The sequence below is a fragment of the Chelon labrosus genome (assembly GCF_963514085.1).
Source record: "Chelon labrosus genome assembly, chromosome: 1".
Classification (NCBI taxonomy): Eukaryota; Metazoa; Chordata; class Actinopteri; order Mugiliformes; family Mugilidae; genus Chelon; species Chelon labrosus.
Genome location: NC_140337.1, coordinates 36,298,548 through 36,317,150, shown reverse-complemented (window position 1 = coordinate 36,317,150; position 18,603 = coordinate 36,298,548). Strand labels below are relative to the sequence as shown.

The window sequence follows — 18,603 nt, the reverse complement described above, 5'->3', positions numbered from 1 at the left end:
GCGTGCCCCAGAGTGAGGAGTGTCCCGCTCCAACTGCCAATAAACTCCCATTCAAAATATGAAGCTGATTTTCGAGGAAAGCTGAATCCACCCTCTTCTTATACTCGCCACAGTTTCCACAATATTTACTCCAGAGACACCAAAATTACATCAGTGTGTTCGGGAACTTCTCCTGCCAATCACTGTCTGTTTTTTTTTTCTGATGTGAGCTTTGGTTTTGCCTCAGTGAGCCCAAATGCGAGGACTGTCAGAGGGCAAAAAATCAAAATTTCCTCCTTCTCCTCTCCTGTGTCTGTGAGTAGTCATGGCAACCAGCAGAGTCACCATGGCAGCCTCAGGCCAGGGCCACAGCTGCAGCCATTTTTGTAGTCCTTGGCAGTTAATTTCAGTTTATTTAAGTAAATAACAAAGAAAGAGACAGAGAGAGGGTAAAAGACAGACAGGCAGTAACAGAGAGGTAAAGCAAGACATTTTTTGAGGTGACTGTCACTCTGCTTGCTCTGTGTGTACATCTGAGCTGAATGTTTTCTATTGATGCGGGTCAATCACGTGACCTTTTTGTTGTGGCCGCCATCTTTAGGACCATAGCGCCACTCAGCGGCGGGAGAAATGGCTAGCGTTAACGTTCAAGAAACGGGCTCTGCTAACGTTACTCAGGTGATGTCGCATCTCTCCGACACAGAAAAGCAACGATATTAAAAAAAAATTGATATTTTAGGTTTTGACCCGTATGTACTTCCGAATCAACTACTGACACCGCTGAAATCTGCCGTTAACTTGCCAAACATATCTTTTGGCGACATTTACATTTATCTGATCCACAACCCCTCCCCATACTCCGGCGAGTCCCTCAAGGCATACAAGAGCACGGAAGCCTTCATGTATTTCAAAGCAGGATGGGTGACAGATCCACGAGTTTATCATCTGGACATGAGGGAACTTTTCTTATTTACAGGAAAGGTAAGATATATGGGCACACCGACACATAAAAAGAAATCGCTATTTCTATACCACTAACAAGGCTCACAATATCACCACACTTACACGGTAGCATAACTAGGGTCTCTACATGTAAACCGAAGCACTGAGAACTTTGCAAGTATACAGGCAGTTTATTAAAAAAGGAACACAGTACCGTTCGCGTCCGGCTCGCATATCCAAGCGGGCGCCATCTTGGGGAAACTGAACTCTCTTCGTTCAGTGCTCTCAGTGCTTTCTTCCGGCAACAGACAGTTCGTGTGCCCCGAAGGCTAGCGTTGTACGCTAATTAGCGGTTTGCAAGAAAACTGGTCACATTTGACTAACAAAACAAATGCATGAAAACAAATACCAGAGAACGGTCGAACTCGGTACACATGTGTTATTAACCCCAGGTTCATTTTGCGCCGGAGTTCCCCTTTAAGTTTACTACGCTACTAACTTGCTAGGTGGTGGTGCTACTGAGTGCTACAGAGCTGGTAGCCTCCTAGGTCAATGCTAGGATAATAATGGCATCTCGTTTTTTTAACTGTACGTGGATCCATGAGTCAGTTAAGTTTTGTTTCTCTGCCGAGTGAGTAGCGAATCAGCTGGGATTCATGAGCGGCGAATCCGCAGGGATTCATGAGTGGCGAATGGACTCAGTAGCGCCACTCCACTCCAGTGGCTGAGTGCCGTAGTTTGCTAGTGGCCAAGTCGGGTAGTACATTTTGTTTCTCTGCCGAGTGAGATGTAAGATGTTTGAATGGTGCCGTTTATTGATTATATATCAATCAAATGTGGTAGGACTCAACTGAGCCGGTTCAATAGACGTCTCGATTCGTGATTCTTGAGTCTTCTTTGGTGGCCGGTTCAATGAGCCGGATCCCGAATCTTTTTCCACCACTATGGAGGATGGAAATCTGTTGATTGTGGAGTGTCAAATAAACAGAGATGGACAGAAAAAGGTCAAAGCATCAGGTGACCAGTTTAGGACCAAAAGAAAAGATAAAGGTCTGCTATGTTCTCTCTGTATGATTACAGTATCATGTCATGAATGAAGGGCTAATGTTAATTGGTGGTAAACGTTTGTTAGCCTTTTAACTATGATGCTTGTAATGCTTATACAACAGTAATTCATCTTAACAAAACTGTTCCAAGTTCAGTTCTTCTTTATTTCCATCACGTTGGGTCCTGTTATTAATTCATATCTGTAGCTAGTGTCAAAGATGAACATTTGCTCCAACTCTATTTGGTGTCAAACATAGTTTAACCAGTCACAATTAAAAGTGAACCAAGCATAGAACTGGAGGTAGTAACCAAGGAGCTAATTGTTCCTCCCTGAAAGATAGATTAATATAGCGTCTAATGACAGACACTTAGCATGGAAGGGCATGTTTATTTAAATCTGCAATTCATGGATGTTCTTGGGGGAGGGGCTTGGAGGTGGTCTCGCCCGGGGCATAATTCAATGTAGAACCGCCACTGGAGACAATGATGGAGGAAGAAGGAGGACACAACAACTTGATGTTTTTAGCTCCTTTTTGTGTGTTTAGCTCCTTTTATTCCTTCATTAGTTGAAGAGTTTTCTAGGAGACATAAAGGCTCTGTGGTGTTTGGAGTCTGATTTGTTTGAACGTAGATTTACTTCAAGTTCTTTATCTGTGACTGAGTTTGAACCAATAGAAGAAAGAAGCCAGTCAGAGGAAGAGGGCGGGCTTTACTTGGTGTCACTGAGAAAAGATGAAAAAAGGTCAGACGAGTGAGAAGGACAATGAAGGAAACGTCTCTACAGCGTCTGCTCTGTAAGTCCACAATCTTTGACTGTTGATAACTGATGAAGGAGACATGAAAACTAGTCAGGATCAAGTCAGCATGAGGACGAGCTGCAGGTCTAAAGAGGAACTGGAATCATTTAAAGAGGAAACTGGTCAGAAAGGAACAGGTCAGCTTCAGTCAGTGATTCTATCAGTGGAACTGTCAAGTCAACACACACCTGTCTTTATGCTCTGAGCTACAAGTGGTGTGTTTGTTGAATATTCCTGCAGCACAGTCACTGTTCATAGTCAGGAGAACCATGAGGAAGCTTCAACTTCTGCTTTTAGATTCAAACTAGAGCGTTAAACTTCAAGACACAACATCAGAACAGAGTCAGTTCACTTCCATCAGAGTTCCAGCTGCAGTACTCTACTGATCATTATTATATAGCACTGAGCATAGAACAGCACTGCTGCTGTTAGCGTTCCTCTTCATCTGTACCTTACCCTACGTACTCTACTGTAGTGGATGTCATCACTAATACGTTCCACTGTCTTCTGGGTCTTTGTACCATCTGCATATGTTGAACTTTATTTAGACTCAGTTCTGTGATGTTCTGTCCTGGTAGAGTGTAGATTTATATTTCTGTAGCACCACGGTCCTGGTTTTATTGCAACTCAATCAACATTTAACAGATGAAGACTTTCAGAATCCCAGCAGTTGACATAAAGTCTGTCTGGAGTTGGTGTTGAATGATTCTTTAACATCACTGAGTCCTCAGCAGTGGATCCACCAGAGATCTTAGAGGAACCAGAGATGAATGAAACTCTTCTTGATGATTTAGTTGAACTCAAACTAACCTGAGTGTCATTTCTCTTTAGTTCTGAGCTCTCTGCTGTTCAGCACAACAAACCAAGGTTAGTCAACGTCTTCATTCACTTTAAACCTGTTCAATCCTCATCATTATTACTCAGTAGAGTCAAAGCTTTCAGTCAACATCTCTCAGAGAAAAGACATTAAATCAATCATGTTGTTTCATCTGAACCCTCCCAGCTCGTCTGACTGTGAGTCCCAGTAGCTCTCAGGTCTTTAAAAGAGACTTTGTGTCTCTGAGCTGTGAGGAGGACGACAGCTCTGCTGGATGGACTCTGAGGAGAAACACCACCACAGGACAGAGGACTCAGTGTGAGGACTGGGGAAAACCAGCTGGTTCTTCCTGTAACATCAGTGGTGCTTCCACTAGGGACAGTGGAGTTTACTGGTGTGAGTCCAGAGAGGGAGCAACCAGTAACAGCATCAACCTCACTGTCTCTGGTAAGCTCAGACTGTGGAGTTAGTATTGATGAAGCTGTGTGGAAATGGATGAAATGCTGTAGTTTGTCTCTGTGTTGAGGTGGACCAGTGATCCTGCAGAGTCCCGTCCTCCCTGTGATGGAGGGAGATGACGTCACTCTGCTCTGTAAAACAAAGACCACTCCCTCCATCCTCTCAGCTGCTTTCTATAAAGATGGCTCCTTGATCAGGAATGAGTCTACAGGTCACATGACCATCCACCATGTTAACAGGTCTGATGAAGGCCTCTACAAGTGTAACATCATCAGTCATGGAGAGTCTCCATCCAGCTGGATCACTGTCACAGGTGAGGAGGTCAGAGATGATTCTTCAGCAGCTTTCAACATTCACAATGAGACAATCAGTTCATTATTAGCTTTGCTTCATTCTAGGGAAACCCACCACCACACCTCCTCCTACATCCACACCTCCTCCTACAGCCACACCTCCTCCTACATCCACACCTCCTCCTGGTTCCTCTCTTCTCCACCCTGTGTTGTTGTCTTTTTCTTCTCTCTGTTCTCTGGTTCTTCTGGTTCTTCTGGTTCTCCTGGTGAGACGATGTGTTCGCAGGAAACCTGAAGGTGAGACACAGACTTCTGGATTTATTTTATTTACAGAATCATTTCTACTCTTTATTACTTATTTGTATCAACATTGTGCTTGAATACTATTCTAAATTAATTTTACTTAGTTCAACATTTCAACAGATTTCTTTCAATAAATGTTCATTTAGAGTAATTTCCATTAAATTCTATTGTTGTTCATTTTGGTTCATTTCAGCTGTTGGAGTAAACGTCCCAGAAGACATCACGTACAGTGACGTCAAAATATCACGGAACAAGAAACATCCAATGAGACGGAGCAGAGGTAGAGTTGTTATTATTATTGTGTTTTCATGTCTTTGTGTCTTTGTGAGGACATTTGTTCTGTGATCATTTCTATGTGATGGTGATAGAACACATTATATCAATAAGTGTCTTCAGGTTCTCTGTGTTCTGGTTCTCTGACGTCTCTCTCTTGGTTTCTCTAGTTTGTGTTTTAGAAGAATACTTTCTGAAAGAGGAGGATACTTTTTAGTAAATACTTTAAGTAAAGTTTAAATAATTGTGGCAAGACAACTGACTGTAGTATCTAATAACATGCTTAGAAAGCAACTCTATACATTTATGATTTTCATCTTTAATATAATACTGGATTTTATATATTTTCATGTGATGCCTTAATCCATCAACAAGTAGATCAGCTGTGGTAAATGTAATGTTTAGTTGTTGACTCTGTTGTCAGGGAGGTTTGTTCTCTGTTCCTGTGGTGAGTCTGTTAACAGAAGCTAACGGCTCTGTTTCCTGATTCTGGTCTAAACATGGACCTGCTCATGGTTCATTTCATTTTATTTATTTATTTAAAAAGGACATTGCACATTAATCAACCTAATAGTAAATGTGCCAGTGTTAGCCAGCTGACTAATTTTCAGCTGCAGTCCTTTTGGAAAGATGTTTTAAGAACCATTATCATATCTGGTTCACTGCAGGACGATACATTAATCAATGATAATTAAAGTTAATTATTTATTGCATCAAATGAACTTTGTTCAGTATTATTGAAACCTGCTTGACTTGTTTCTGCTAACGACCAGAAACTGGTGCAACTAATGTCCATTTACAGCCATTAAAACCTATGTTACGACCCGGCTCGAGAGGCACAACATAAAGTGGAGACAAATGACGGAGTTAGAAAAATAAAGGTTTATGTAATTAAACAAAAAGACGACAGGTCAAACATGGTGAGCATCTGCAGCTGAAAGTGATCCCCCTAGGCCTCTTCAACAAGGCCCTTTATTCAGACTTCTCAGGTGTTGCTGGTTAAGGCGATTAGGGACAAGCCAAAGACACTTACACAGCCAGTGGAGGAGCAGATGGGCGTAACACCAAGATGTGTGTGTATTTATAATTTGATAATGTGGACTGAGAAGAGGAATGAAGCAGCTCTGTAGTCATCTTCTTTCCTCTTGAAAGACAACATGCAAATGAATGCCATAATTACTCTTATTATTCTCTTTACTGCATGTGCTACAGTACTACACGTAGTAAATATACAGTACTGCTATCAGCTGCAGTAGCCGCAGTAATGTGATGTGTATCCATTGTATTTTCCAGACAGTGATCCAGCTGCAGTCTACTCAGCAGTGAGGACACCACAAGACGTCATTTATGGACAAATAGACATCAGAGACAAGAAAGACAAGTCAAAGACCAGAGGTACAGCTGCTCTTCTTTCTCTCCACCATGGTTCACTACTACAGCTTTAGTCTCACATAAATGCTAACATCAAAATGCTAACACCTAATGCTAACATTGTGATGCTGAAACAAAAGCCACGTAGCTTCTTCAGCTCTAAATGACTGCTGGGGAATTTATTGTTTTATCAGGAACATCTGTGAGTGGTGTCCATCTGAAACTAATATGGTGTCTGTTAACAACCAGACGCTAAACTGAAATAACTGCATAAAAATATGAAAACCAACACTTTACTGATTCATCTTTGGACACTTCCTGACATTGGTTACTGTGGATGTACATTTTTGAAAAATCTCTTAATCAAATGGTTTCTCTTCTTAAATCTTAATAAGTCATGCATTCACTGAGGAGAGAACAACATTCAACTTTTATAGCCTAATTAGTCTCATATAATATGATATATAACTATAGAAAGATCAGTTGTCAGGTCAACAACATTTACTCTGAACGACTTTCAGGCTCAACTGAATAGAGACTTGAGTCAGTTTAATGGATCCATGTGATCAACTAAAGCTGTTGATGGACTTTAATGCAGGTCAGTGTGTGTTGGACTCAGTGTCACATTGTGATGAACTGATGTGTAGTTAGTGTTTAACTCTGAGCTCTGGTCCACACTCAGTAGTTGTTAGTAGGATCCATTCATCACTGGTTTGTTGTGAGGATGGAATTAGACTTTGTGAAACCATGAGAGAATAAAGAGACAGACTGATGAGAACAGAGATCCTCTGCTGGGAGTTTTCAGCCTCTCAAACTGTCTCTTGATCCAATTATTAATGTAGAACTTTAGAACTCTGCATGTAAAACCACAGCAGCAACTTCCTCCTGCTGACTGCACTGAACTGTAGTCTGATCAGATGGTGTGATAGTGGCACTTCTCAGTATAGTGTGGTCTCCTTTGGCTGCTCTTAGTGTGTACATTGTGTGAGTTTTGTGTCTTGTTGTGAGATGTGTCAGCTTTTACAAATAGCAGCAAACTGTTTGTGGTCGTCCACTTCTCTGTTTCTCAAACATTTCCACCAGAGGTGTTAAGAAGAGAAACAAACTGTAAAAAGCTGCTGCTGTAAATATGCTGACAGTAATGATGCAGTTTAATAAAGAAAGAGGAACAAATGAACACAATAAGAGTTTAGAGCTAAGAATTTGTTGGTGATTAGACTCTGATGATGAGAATCAACTTCTCAGAGCAATGTCCCAAATGGAGGAAGGAGTCTAGACGTCAGTGGTGGAGCAGAGTTAATAGATCTCTGGAAAGATCTCTGATGAATCTGAAGGAAAGAGTTTGGTTCCTGAATCTCCCTGGTCTCTGTTTCTAGTCCCAGTAATATTGACCAATCATGTTTGAGCAGGCTTTGGTTCCATGCAGGTAAACAGATGATACCTGATGTGTTCCCAGACACCAGATCACTGGTGGAAACTACAGCTGAGACTCTCTGGACATCCAGAAGGATGAGGTGGTGATGGAGAGGATTCAAACATATTTAATGAACAGAGAGACAGAAAGATCATTGGACAGTTTAGAGATGATGAGACTGATTTTAACAGCGTGAGACAAAGAAGATAGAGAAGCAGGAACAGCACACATTCAATAAAGTCCCAACACCAGGAACACATCATCCTGACTCAACACAGAGACTTTAACAATGTATGGACAAATAGACATCAGACCAAACTGGACCAGAGGTACAGCTGCTCTTTACTTTCATGTGTGGACACAGCTTCTATGCTAAGCTAAACTAATCATGTCCTGATGTGAAATATGTAAGGGATAATGCCCGACGAGGTGTCCGTTAACAGAAATGAATGGACGACGTGGAGGCGTGAACCATCCTCGTCCATTCATTTCTGTTAACGGACACCTCGTCGGGCATTACCCCGCTTATACCATGGTCACTTACGAAAGAAAGAAATATTTAATCAATGAATAATACTTTAATGTGTTTTAGAGTTAAAATCGTGAGGGTTTTTTTTATTTTTACAAGTCAAGCGCACTATTTAATATCTCCCGTATGCAGGCGTTGGCCATAGCGACCCGACCGCAGCAGTTGATCAGTGATGGGAAGTGAGATGATGGCTTAACCTTACGTTACGTGATACAAAGTATCATATCAGAAGGCTAGTGCACTACTTACCGCTTGTGTGTCCAGAGGATGATGCGAAACTTTGTTTCAAAGAATCAAAGTTCACAGATAGTTTCCTAAATCGTTCGTCCTTGTCATCCTCTAATTCGTTCAATTCCTCCCAGACTGTCCTCCTCTACAGAATGACCACAGTTGTCGTTTTTCATGCACCCAAATTACGACCCAGTGTTACGTTTAAGGGTGACTAGCCGCGCTAGTGCCCTCTAGCGGCATCGTAATAAGCAGGCTAAAAGCTGTTTTAATTCCCGCTCTATAGCTGTTAATACGTCACTTTGTTAAGTTTTAATATTTTTTCATGCTAGAAAGTAACGGTGTAGAACCCCAATATGTGATCAGTTCATCCAAATAACGCCTGGTTGGAAGTTTGCTCCGATGTTTTCGGAGAAGTGAAGCGCCACCTGTGGAACCAGGAGCAGCGAGTCATCTCAGAGACGAACGGCCGGCCTCCTAAGCTGATCCGCCGGTCAACCTCCATCGTCATCCCGGGGTAGAAAACGAGCCGATTAGTGTAAAAATACTACCCACACCCTCAAAGTGAATGCTAGTAATGCCATATTACTCAATGCATTCGTTAAACCTGGTGCATTTTGAACTGTATTATTAAAAGAAGGCTTATGAGGTCGGCAGAAAGCCTAGTGACGTAGTTGGACTCATTCCAATCCTGTCTATAGCTGTCCGCCGTGGATTGGCTGCGTTCGGTTTCTGCCGCTCAACCAAGCTACAGCAAAGCTTCATAATATTTTCAAATAAACGACTCAAATGCAGTGTTGTGTGTCATTTCTTAACTTAAAGCAACTATAATCACTGCCGTTACAAGTTTGGCTGTAGTAAATATTTCATGTGTTCAGCAGATAAACCAATCTAAACCCTGCCTACTGAAGCGGGAGAACCAAACTGCATTGCTGTTTGGCGTAAATCTATATTGCGCGGTTCTAAACACATCCTAAATAAACTCTCTTTACTTTTTCTTAACATATATCGACTTAAAGCAATGTCATCGCTAGTTCGGCAATACTAGATATTCAATGTAATCAGTATATATATCTTTTTACAACCCTATTTTAACATATGTTTGAAAACTGAAAAAACTACAACTATCACGTGACTTGGTATCAAGCTACATGTCGCAGCTCAAGGGATTTGTAGTTTCTACAACGATTAGTGATTTCCTTGAATAGGAGGTTATAAATAATAAAATGAACACATAGGCCGGGGTTTAAGGGTGTGGGAAACACATTTCTGTGACCAGAATTTAAGTATATAATTGTCAAGTGGGTGAAAAGATACCATTTTGGACAGCGCTCCCACTTGCTGTCTATATCCACTAGGTATAGTCACACAGGCACAAAAGGCAGAGTTCATAAGCTTTCTAGAACACTTTGTCCTATGTCTATAGCCCCTTTTGATGCAGAATTAACAGCCCTTCAGAACTTCTTAGAAGTCAGGGTTCAAAGGTCAATAGTTCAAAGAAGGAGCCATTTACAATCCCCTAACTAACATATGCTATTCCCCAGGTTGAGACCTTTCCAATGATATCTTTATTATAGTTGTTGGGACCTGAACCTGGTGGTGAGCTATGGAAGCTCACCATGCATAACCAAGTTAACCACATGTCTTGGAAACAAAGGGAAGCACCAGAACTCTAAGTCCCACAATCCTCCAGGTGTGAAAACTGACCAAGCAGTTCACTGGCTGACAGTGGCATGTGACCTCTGAGGTCATCAGGTCATATAAAATGCGCTGTTTGGCCTTTGTTCTCTCTCTTACCCTCTTACCCTCTACAACTCCACACCTCAACGTGGAGACCCCCAGCTGCTCGGCTGCAGCTGGGTGCCAGGCCTGTTCCTTACAGCAGCGAAGCGAGATCCTGCTGAGGAATCTACACCAGGTCTTTTAGCCAACAAACAGAAGGTTTGCAGGCTAAACTCCCAAACAACAGGAGCCACACGGCTAGTTAGCACCGAGCTGCTAACAAGCCACTTCAAAGGACTTCAAGGAGCGGCCGGTTTCCCTCCAACGTCTGCCATCAGGAACACACAGCAAGGACTTCAACTTTTCCCAGTTTGGCTTTCCATCAGGAACCGCCAGCTAAAGGAGCAACACACCAGACATTGGCTTTCCACCAAATCTGGTAGTATGACCTGGGCCTAGTCAAGCTAAGCTAAACATAGAGTGAGAAATGTTGATTTGATGTGATATTTGTTTATATTGAGTTGTTTATAGTATAGTGGTTTGATGTTAGTTTAGATTATGCAACACATAGACTCAGGGTCTCTTGCTAAACTAACCATCCTTTCTCTAACCTGGCACCTCATAAAACCCTTATCACATTCCACATATATACTAGCCAGCATATGGTCTGAGTGTCTCTACTCAGCAGCCATTGTTTCCTTCCATTGTGTTCAAGACCTCAAGGCCCCAGCGGCCATCTTGGCACGCCCACGACCGGCGGCCATCTTGACACACCCGCAACCAGCGCCCATCTTGGCACGCCCACAACCGGCGGCCATCTTGACACGCCCACAACTAGCGGCCATCTTGACACGCACACACACACCTGTATACACAAATCCGGCGAAACACGGAAGTAAAGCAGCGCCGCCATTACTGCGTGCTAGAGGTGTGCGATACCGCTAGATTTGGTATCGATCCGATACCAAGTAAATACTGGGCCAGTATCGCCGATACCGATACCGATACTTTTTAAAAATTAAGGTGGATGCACCATCAATCTAAATCTGAATCAATTCTCATGACATTTTAAGTGTTTTCGTGATTTGCCTTTTGGATTATTAATCAATTAAAGTTCAGTACAGAATTTGGCTTATAAGTAAATAGAAAATACTTCATCACAATAAAAGTTTTTGTTCAGAAACAACACAAAATGATCACTTGAGGACAAATAAAAACAAATTATTTTTCAGGCAGAGTGTTCAGAAACTACAATAAAAACTAAATCTCTCCCTTCATTGAACTTCTTTCTGGATTTTTTTTTCTTAAATAAACAAAGTGTAGAAAATTATCACTCCACAACAAATATTATAAATAATGTAAGGACGTGTTTAGGAAGTAGGCTACAATACAATATAAAAATAAGACAACATTTCTCCCCTTTAGTGCACTTTTTTTCGTCGTATCAGCGATCTGTAGGGGCCAAGTGGGCGGTGACAAGTTTGTTGTGTTACCACTGTATCTTGCCACCTTTTTACAAATAGCACAACTTGCTATCGTTTCATTTTCGTCCCGAAAATATAACCAAACAGCCCTACTCTTTCTCTTGTTGTGTGTAATGCGTTGCTGCTGGCCGAGCCTGGCTGGTAGTGGTGGGCGGTGTTCGGACACCTGGCGCTGCGGAGTCACTTGACAGTACAACAAACACACGCGAGGGGGAGGAGGCAGACATGGGGACTTGTGACTTGGTGACTTGGACTCGAGTCGACTCGAGTCGCTATTTTTATGACTTGTGACTTGACTTGACAAAAACTAAAATACTTGAGACTTGACTCGGACTTGGAAGTTAAAGACTCGGGACTTGACTTGACTTGAGACACGATGACTTGAATGACTTGCGTTATTCACATCATGTTTTCAGTTTGAATATAAAATATATAAATTATTTTTAAAAATAAAGTTGATTAGCCAACTGGAGCGCAGGCTGAGAATACCGTATCATCAGGCCCCGTTTACACGAAGGGAAGACGCAGATATTTCCCTTCGGTTTGGCCTCTCATTTACACGAAAACCTCGTTTTTATCACAGAAAACGATTATTTCTAAAAACTCCGGCCAAAGTGGAAATTTCTGATAACGCCGGTTATGTGTTGCCGTGTCAACTGGGAGAAATGGGGTTCGGAGAAAACGATGATGTCATCGCCACACCCCTCGAGCCTTCCACCTCTTATATCCCGTGAGACGTCTCATAACAACATCAACAACAATGGCGGACTACATGCTCGTGGTCCTGCTGGAGAAGATATTGAGCCTATTAGGGTTACCAGGGCAAAATATCATTTCTCCTTGAGTTTGGTTTCTTCTAAAGCCAATTTGTAAACAGCGCTCAAGCTTTATGCGCCTGCCCCGCCTCTTCCTCTCCGTTTTTGGTGAATTTCTGAAATTGTTTTGATTTGTTTGATTCCATGATGTATTTTACTGAACATGAGTATTTACAATGCAAATCCAAATTATTGTCATTTACTGACAGTTACTTATATCACTTTAAGATCAGATTCTGCAGGTAAAATTACAATAATAAGGTGACTTGACTTGGACTTGACTTGACCTACTACAGGACTTGACTTGACTTGACTTGACATAGCCTGTGACTTGACTTGACTTGACTTGCCCAAGAAAAAAATACTTGAGACTTTCTTGAGACTTGAAGGTTAAGACTTGAGACTTACTTGAGACTTGCACATGTGTGACTTGGTCCCATCTCTGGGAGGAGGATCAAAATGAGCCTGATCTGCTCTGTGACAGCAGCGGCATCTAGACAAACAGAGTCAGGTCGATTCTTTAATGAAACGAGAGAAACTGAAACTTAAGTATCGATCTCATTACATTGGTATCGATCAATCTTGATACCAACGTTGGTATCGATATTTGGATCGATCCGCCCACCTCTACTGCTTGCCTTGCTGCTAAGGAAATAGCGGAAGTAGCGTGTTGGTCCCGTAGGCGGCTGTAGCAGATGTTAGCTGTAGGAAATGTTATTTTTATTTAGTTTTTTTGTACGTATGCTGTCCAGTGATGCCGGGAAGATCGTGTTGTGTGGTTGGCTGTTTTAACAACAGCTCAAAACTACAGGCCTGGAATAAAACTGTTTGTGAAATTCACGAACCGGCTCATCCGGAGCTCATGTAATTCTGACCTTCAATCCCTGTAGTTTAGGTTCTGAAGCTCATCGCATGCCAGATGATTAATAAAATAATCTTGAATATCTGTAAGAACATGTAGGATATTTTATTGCTACAACTGGTCGTGGCTAATAGTTATTTGCAACTTGTGAACATATTAGCAACACAGAATGACGTTCAGTTTTATTGTTGTCATCAATTAATACATGTCTCAATTACATTACATTACATTTGGCTGACGCATTTTTACATTAATACATTATGTTGTCAGTAAATTGTGAACATATTAGCAACACAGCTAGTGTAGAATGACGTTCGGTTTTATTGTTGTCATCAATTAAGCTTAGCCTTATAGCTACACGTCTCAATTACATTACATTACATTTGGCTGACGCATTTTTACATTAATACATTATGTTGTCAGTAAATTACCTTTATCGGTAAGTTTTGGCCACTGCCTGACATCATCTACCCAATGTTCCCTTTCACCAGACATTTTCTTTCATGAGCAGGATCCGCTTTCATTGAAATGTCATTAGAGGGTACAGGCAACTGTACTGTACTGTACTGTACTCTGTACTGTACACTGTCACACTTCGCAGGCACGCAGTAATGGCGGCAGGCAAGATGGCGGCGCCCATAGAGTTCGCGGCGGATTTGTCTATAGAGTACACTGTAGTTAGATTGTATGTTGACTTTTATTCCTGTTAATAAATGTCTATTAAACATACCTGTCTGGTTCTCACAGCGAGAAGGTCACCGGTTCGAATCCATGGGCCGACTGGTTCCTTTCTGTGTGGAGTTTGCATGTTCTCCCTGTGTCTGCGTGGGTTCTCTCCGGGTACTCCCGCTTCCTCCCACCGTCCAAAGACATGCTGGTTAGGTTCATTGGTGATTCTAATTGGCCATAGGTGTGAATGTGAGTGTTTTAAGATGTTTTAAGAACCATTATCATATCTGGTTCACTGCAGGACGATACATTAATCAATGATAATTAAAGTTAATTATTTATTGCATCAAATGAACTTTGTTCAGTATTATTGAAACTTGCTTGACTTGTTTCTGCTAACGACCAGAAACTGGTGCAACTAATGTCCATTTACAGCCATTAAAACCTATGTTACGACCCGGCTCGAGAGGCACAACATAAAGTGGAGACAAATGACGGAGTTAGAAAAATAAAGGTTTATTTAATTAAACAAAAAGACGACAGGTCAAACATGGTGAGCATCTGCAGCTGAAAGTGATCCCCCTAGGCCTCTTCAACAAGGCCCTTTATTCAGACTTCTCAGGTGTTGCTGGTTAAGGCGATTAGGGACAAGCCAAAGACACTTACACAGCCAGTGGAGGAGCAGATGGGCGTAACACCAAGATGTGTGTGTATTTATAATTTGATAATGTGGACTGAGAAGAGGAATGAAGCAGCTCTGTAGTCATCTTCTTTCCTCTTGAAAGACAACATGCAAATGAATGCCATAATTACACTTATTATTCTCTTTACTGCATGTGCTACAGTACTACACGTAGTAAATATACAGTACTGCTATCAGCTGCAGTAGCCGCAGTAATGTGATGTGTATCCATTGTATTTTCCAGACAGTGATCCAGCTGCAGTCTACTCAGCAGTGAGGACACCACAAGACGTCATTTATGGACAAATAGACATCAGAGACAAGAAAGACAAGTCAAAGACCAGAGGTACAGCTGCTCTTCTTTCTCTCCACCATGGTTCACTACTACAGCTTTAGTCTCACATAAATGCTAACATCAAAATGCTAACACCTAATGCTAACATTGTGATGCTGAAACAAAAGCCACGTAGCTTCTTCAGCTCTAAATGACTGCTGGGGAATTTATTGTTTTATCAGGAACATCTGTGAGTGGTGTCCATCTGAAACTAATATGGTGTCTGTTAACAACCAGACGCTAAACTGAAATAACTGCATAAAAATATGAAAACCAACACTTTACTGATTCATCTTTGGACACTTCCTGACATTGGTTACTGTGGATGTACATTTTTGAAAAATCTCTTAATCAAATGGTTTCTCTTCTTAAATCTTAATAAGTCATGCATTCACTGAGGAGAGAACAACATTCAACTTTTATAGCCTAATTAGTCTCATATAATATGATATATAACTATAGAAAGATCAGTTGTCAGGTCAACAACATTTACTCTGAACGACTTTCAGGCTCAACTGAATAGAGACTTGAGTCAGTTTAATGGATCCATGTGATCAACTAAAGCTGTTGATGGACTTTAATGCAGGTCTGTGTGTGTTGGACTCAGTGTCACATTGTGATGAACTGATGTGTAGTTAGTGTTTAACTCTGAGCTCTGGTCCACACTCAGTAGTTGTTAGTAGGATCCATTCATCACTGGTTTGTTGTGAGGATGGAATTAGACTTTGTGAAACCATGAGAGAATAAAGAGACAGACTGATGAGAACAGAGATCCTCTGCTGGGAGTTTTCAGCCTCTCAAACTGTCTCTTGATCCAATTATTAATGTAGAACTTTAGAACTCTGCATGTAAAACCACAGCAGCAACTTCCTCCTGCTGACTGCACTGACCTGTAGTCTGATCAGATGGTGTGATAGTGGCACTTCTCAGTATAGTGTGGTCTCCTTTGGCTGCTCTTAGTGTGTACATTGTGTGAGTTTTGTGTCTTGTTGTGAGATGTGTCAGCTTTTACAAATAGCAGCAAACTGTTTGTGGTCGTCCACTTCTCTGTTTCTCAAACATTTCCACCAGAGGTGTTAAGAAGAGAAAAAACTGTAAAAAGCTGCTGCTGTAAATATGCTGACAGTAATGATGCAGTTTAATAAAGAAAGAGGAACAAATGAACACAATCAGAGTTTAGAGCTAAGAATTTGTTGGTGATTAGACTCTGATGATGAGAATCAACTTCTCAGAGCAATGTCCCAAATGGAGGAAGGAGTCTAGACGTCAGTGGTGGAGCAGAGTTAATAGATCTCTGGAAAGATCTCAGATGAATCTGAAGGAAAGAGTTTGGTTCCTGAATCTCCCTGGTCTCTGTTTCTAGTCCCAGTAATATTGACCAATCATGTTTGAGCAGGCTTTGGTTCCATGCAGGTAAACAGATGATACCTGATGTGTTCCCAGACACCAGATCACTGGTGGAAACTACAGCTGAGACTCTCTGGACATCCAGAAGGATGAGGTGGTGATGGAGAGGATTCAAACATATTTAATGAACAGAGAGACAGAAAGATCATTGGACAGTTTAGAGATGATGAGACTGATTTTAACAGCGTGAGACAAAGAAGATAGAGAAGCAGGAACAGCACACATTCAATAAAGTCCCAACACCAGGAACACATCATCCTGACTCAACACAGAGACTTTAACAATGTATGGACAAATAGACATCAGACCAAACTGGACCAGAGGTACAGCTGCTCTTTACTTTCATGTGTGGACACAGCTTCTATGCTAAGCTAAACTAATCATGTCCTGATGTGAAATATGTAAGGGATAATGCCCGACGAGGTGTCCGTTAACAGAAATGAATGGACGACGTGGAGGCGTGAACCATCCTCGTCCATTCATTTCTGTTAACGGACACCTCGTCGGGCATTACCCCGCTTATACCATGGTCACTTACGAAAGAAAGAAATATTTAATCAATGAATAATACTTTAATGTGTTTTAGAGTTAAAATCGTGAGGGTTTTTTTTATTTTTACAAGTCAAGCGCACTATTTAATATCTCCCGTATGCAGGCGTTGGCCATAGCGACCCGACCGCAGCAGTTGATCAGTGATGGGAAGTGAGATGATGGCTTAACCTTACGTTACGTGATACAAAGTATCATATCAGAAGGCTAGTGCACTACTTACCGCTTGTGTGTCCAGAGGATGATGCGAAACTTTGTTTCAAAGAATCAAAGTTCACAGATAGTTTCCTAAATCGTTCGTCCTTGTCATCCTCTAATTCGTTCAATTCCTCCCAGACTGTCCTCCTCTACAGAATGACCACAGTTGTCGTTTTTCATGCACCCAAATTACGACCCAGTGTTACGTTTAAGGGTGACTAGCCGCGCTAGTGCCCTCTAGCGGCATCGTAATAAGCAGGCTAAAAGCTGTTTTAATTCCCGCTCTATAGCTGTTAATACGTCACTTTGTTAAGTTTTAATATTTTTTCATGCTAGAAAGTAACGGTGTAGAACCCCAATATGTGATCAGTTCATCCAAATAACGCCTGGTTGGAAGTTTGCTCCGATGTTTTCGGAGAAGTGAAGCGCCACCTGTGGAACCAGGAGCAGCGAGTCATCTCAGAGACGAACGGCCGGCCTCCTAAGCTGATCCGCCGGTCAACCTCCATCGTCATCCCGGGGTAGAAAACGAGCCGATTAGTGTAAAAATACTACCCACACCCTCAAAGTGAATGCTAGTAATGCCATATTACTCAATGCATTCGTTAAACCTGGTGCATTTTGAACTGTATTATTAAAAGAAGGCTTATGAGGTCGGCAGAAAGCCTAGTGACGTAGTTGGACTCATTCCAATCCTGTCTATAGCTGTCCGCCGTGGATTGGCTGCGTTCGGTTTCTGCCGCTCAACCAAGCTACAGCAAAGCTTCATAATATTTTCAAATAAACGACTCAAATGCAGTGTTGTGTGTCATTTCTTAACTTAAAGCAACTATAATCACTGCCGTTACAAGTTCGGCTGTAGTAAATATTTCATGTGTTCAGCAGATAAACCAATCCAAACCCTGCCTACTGAAGCGGGAGAACCAAACTGCATTGCTGTTTGGCGTAAATCTATATTGCGCGGTTCTAAACACATCCTAAATAAACTCTCTTTACTTTTTCTTAACATATATCGACTTAAAGCAATGTCATCGCTAGTTCGGCAATACTAGATATTCAATGTAATCAGTATATATATCTTTTTACAACCCTATTTTAACATATGTTTGAAAACTGAAAAAACTACAACTATCACGTGACTTGGTATCAAGCTACATGTCGCAGCTCAAGGGATTTGTAGTTTCTACAACGATTAGTGATTTCCTTGAATAGGAGGTTATAAATAATAAAATGAACACATAGGCCGGGGTTTAAGGGTGTGGGAAACACATTTCTGTGACCAGAATTTAAGTATATAATTGTCAAGTGGGTGAAAAGATACCATTTTGGACAGCGCTCCCACTTGCTGTCTATATCCACTAGGTATAGTCACACAGGCACAAAAGGCAGAGTTCATAAGCTTTCTAGAACACTTTGTCCTATGTCTATA

At 41.5% G+C, this 18,603-nt stretch overlaps 1 protein-coding gene across 1 annotated transcript; it reads left to right on the top strand.

Moving 5' to 3' along the window:
- Nucleotides 1-2,521: 2,521 nt before the first annotated feature.
- Nucleotides 2,522-6,236, top strand: LOC311492924 (high affinity immunoglobulin gamma Fc receptor I-like; the record flags this gene model as incomplete). The annotated part of the gene is made up of 7 exons (XM_084551374.1): nt 2,522-2,762; nt 3,597-3,632; nt 3,769-4,029; nt 4,109-4,354; nt 4,440-4,520; nt 4,621-4,631; nt 6,204-6,236. The coding sequence occupies exons 1-7, from the start codon at nt 2,732-2,734 to the stop codon at nt 6,234-6,236; spliced, it is 699 nt and encodes a 232-aa protein (XP_084407500.1). The 5' UTR covers nt 2,522-2,731.
- Between the last annotated feature and the right edge of the window lie 12,367 nt (nt 6,237-18,603).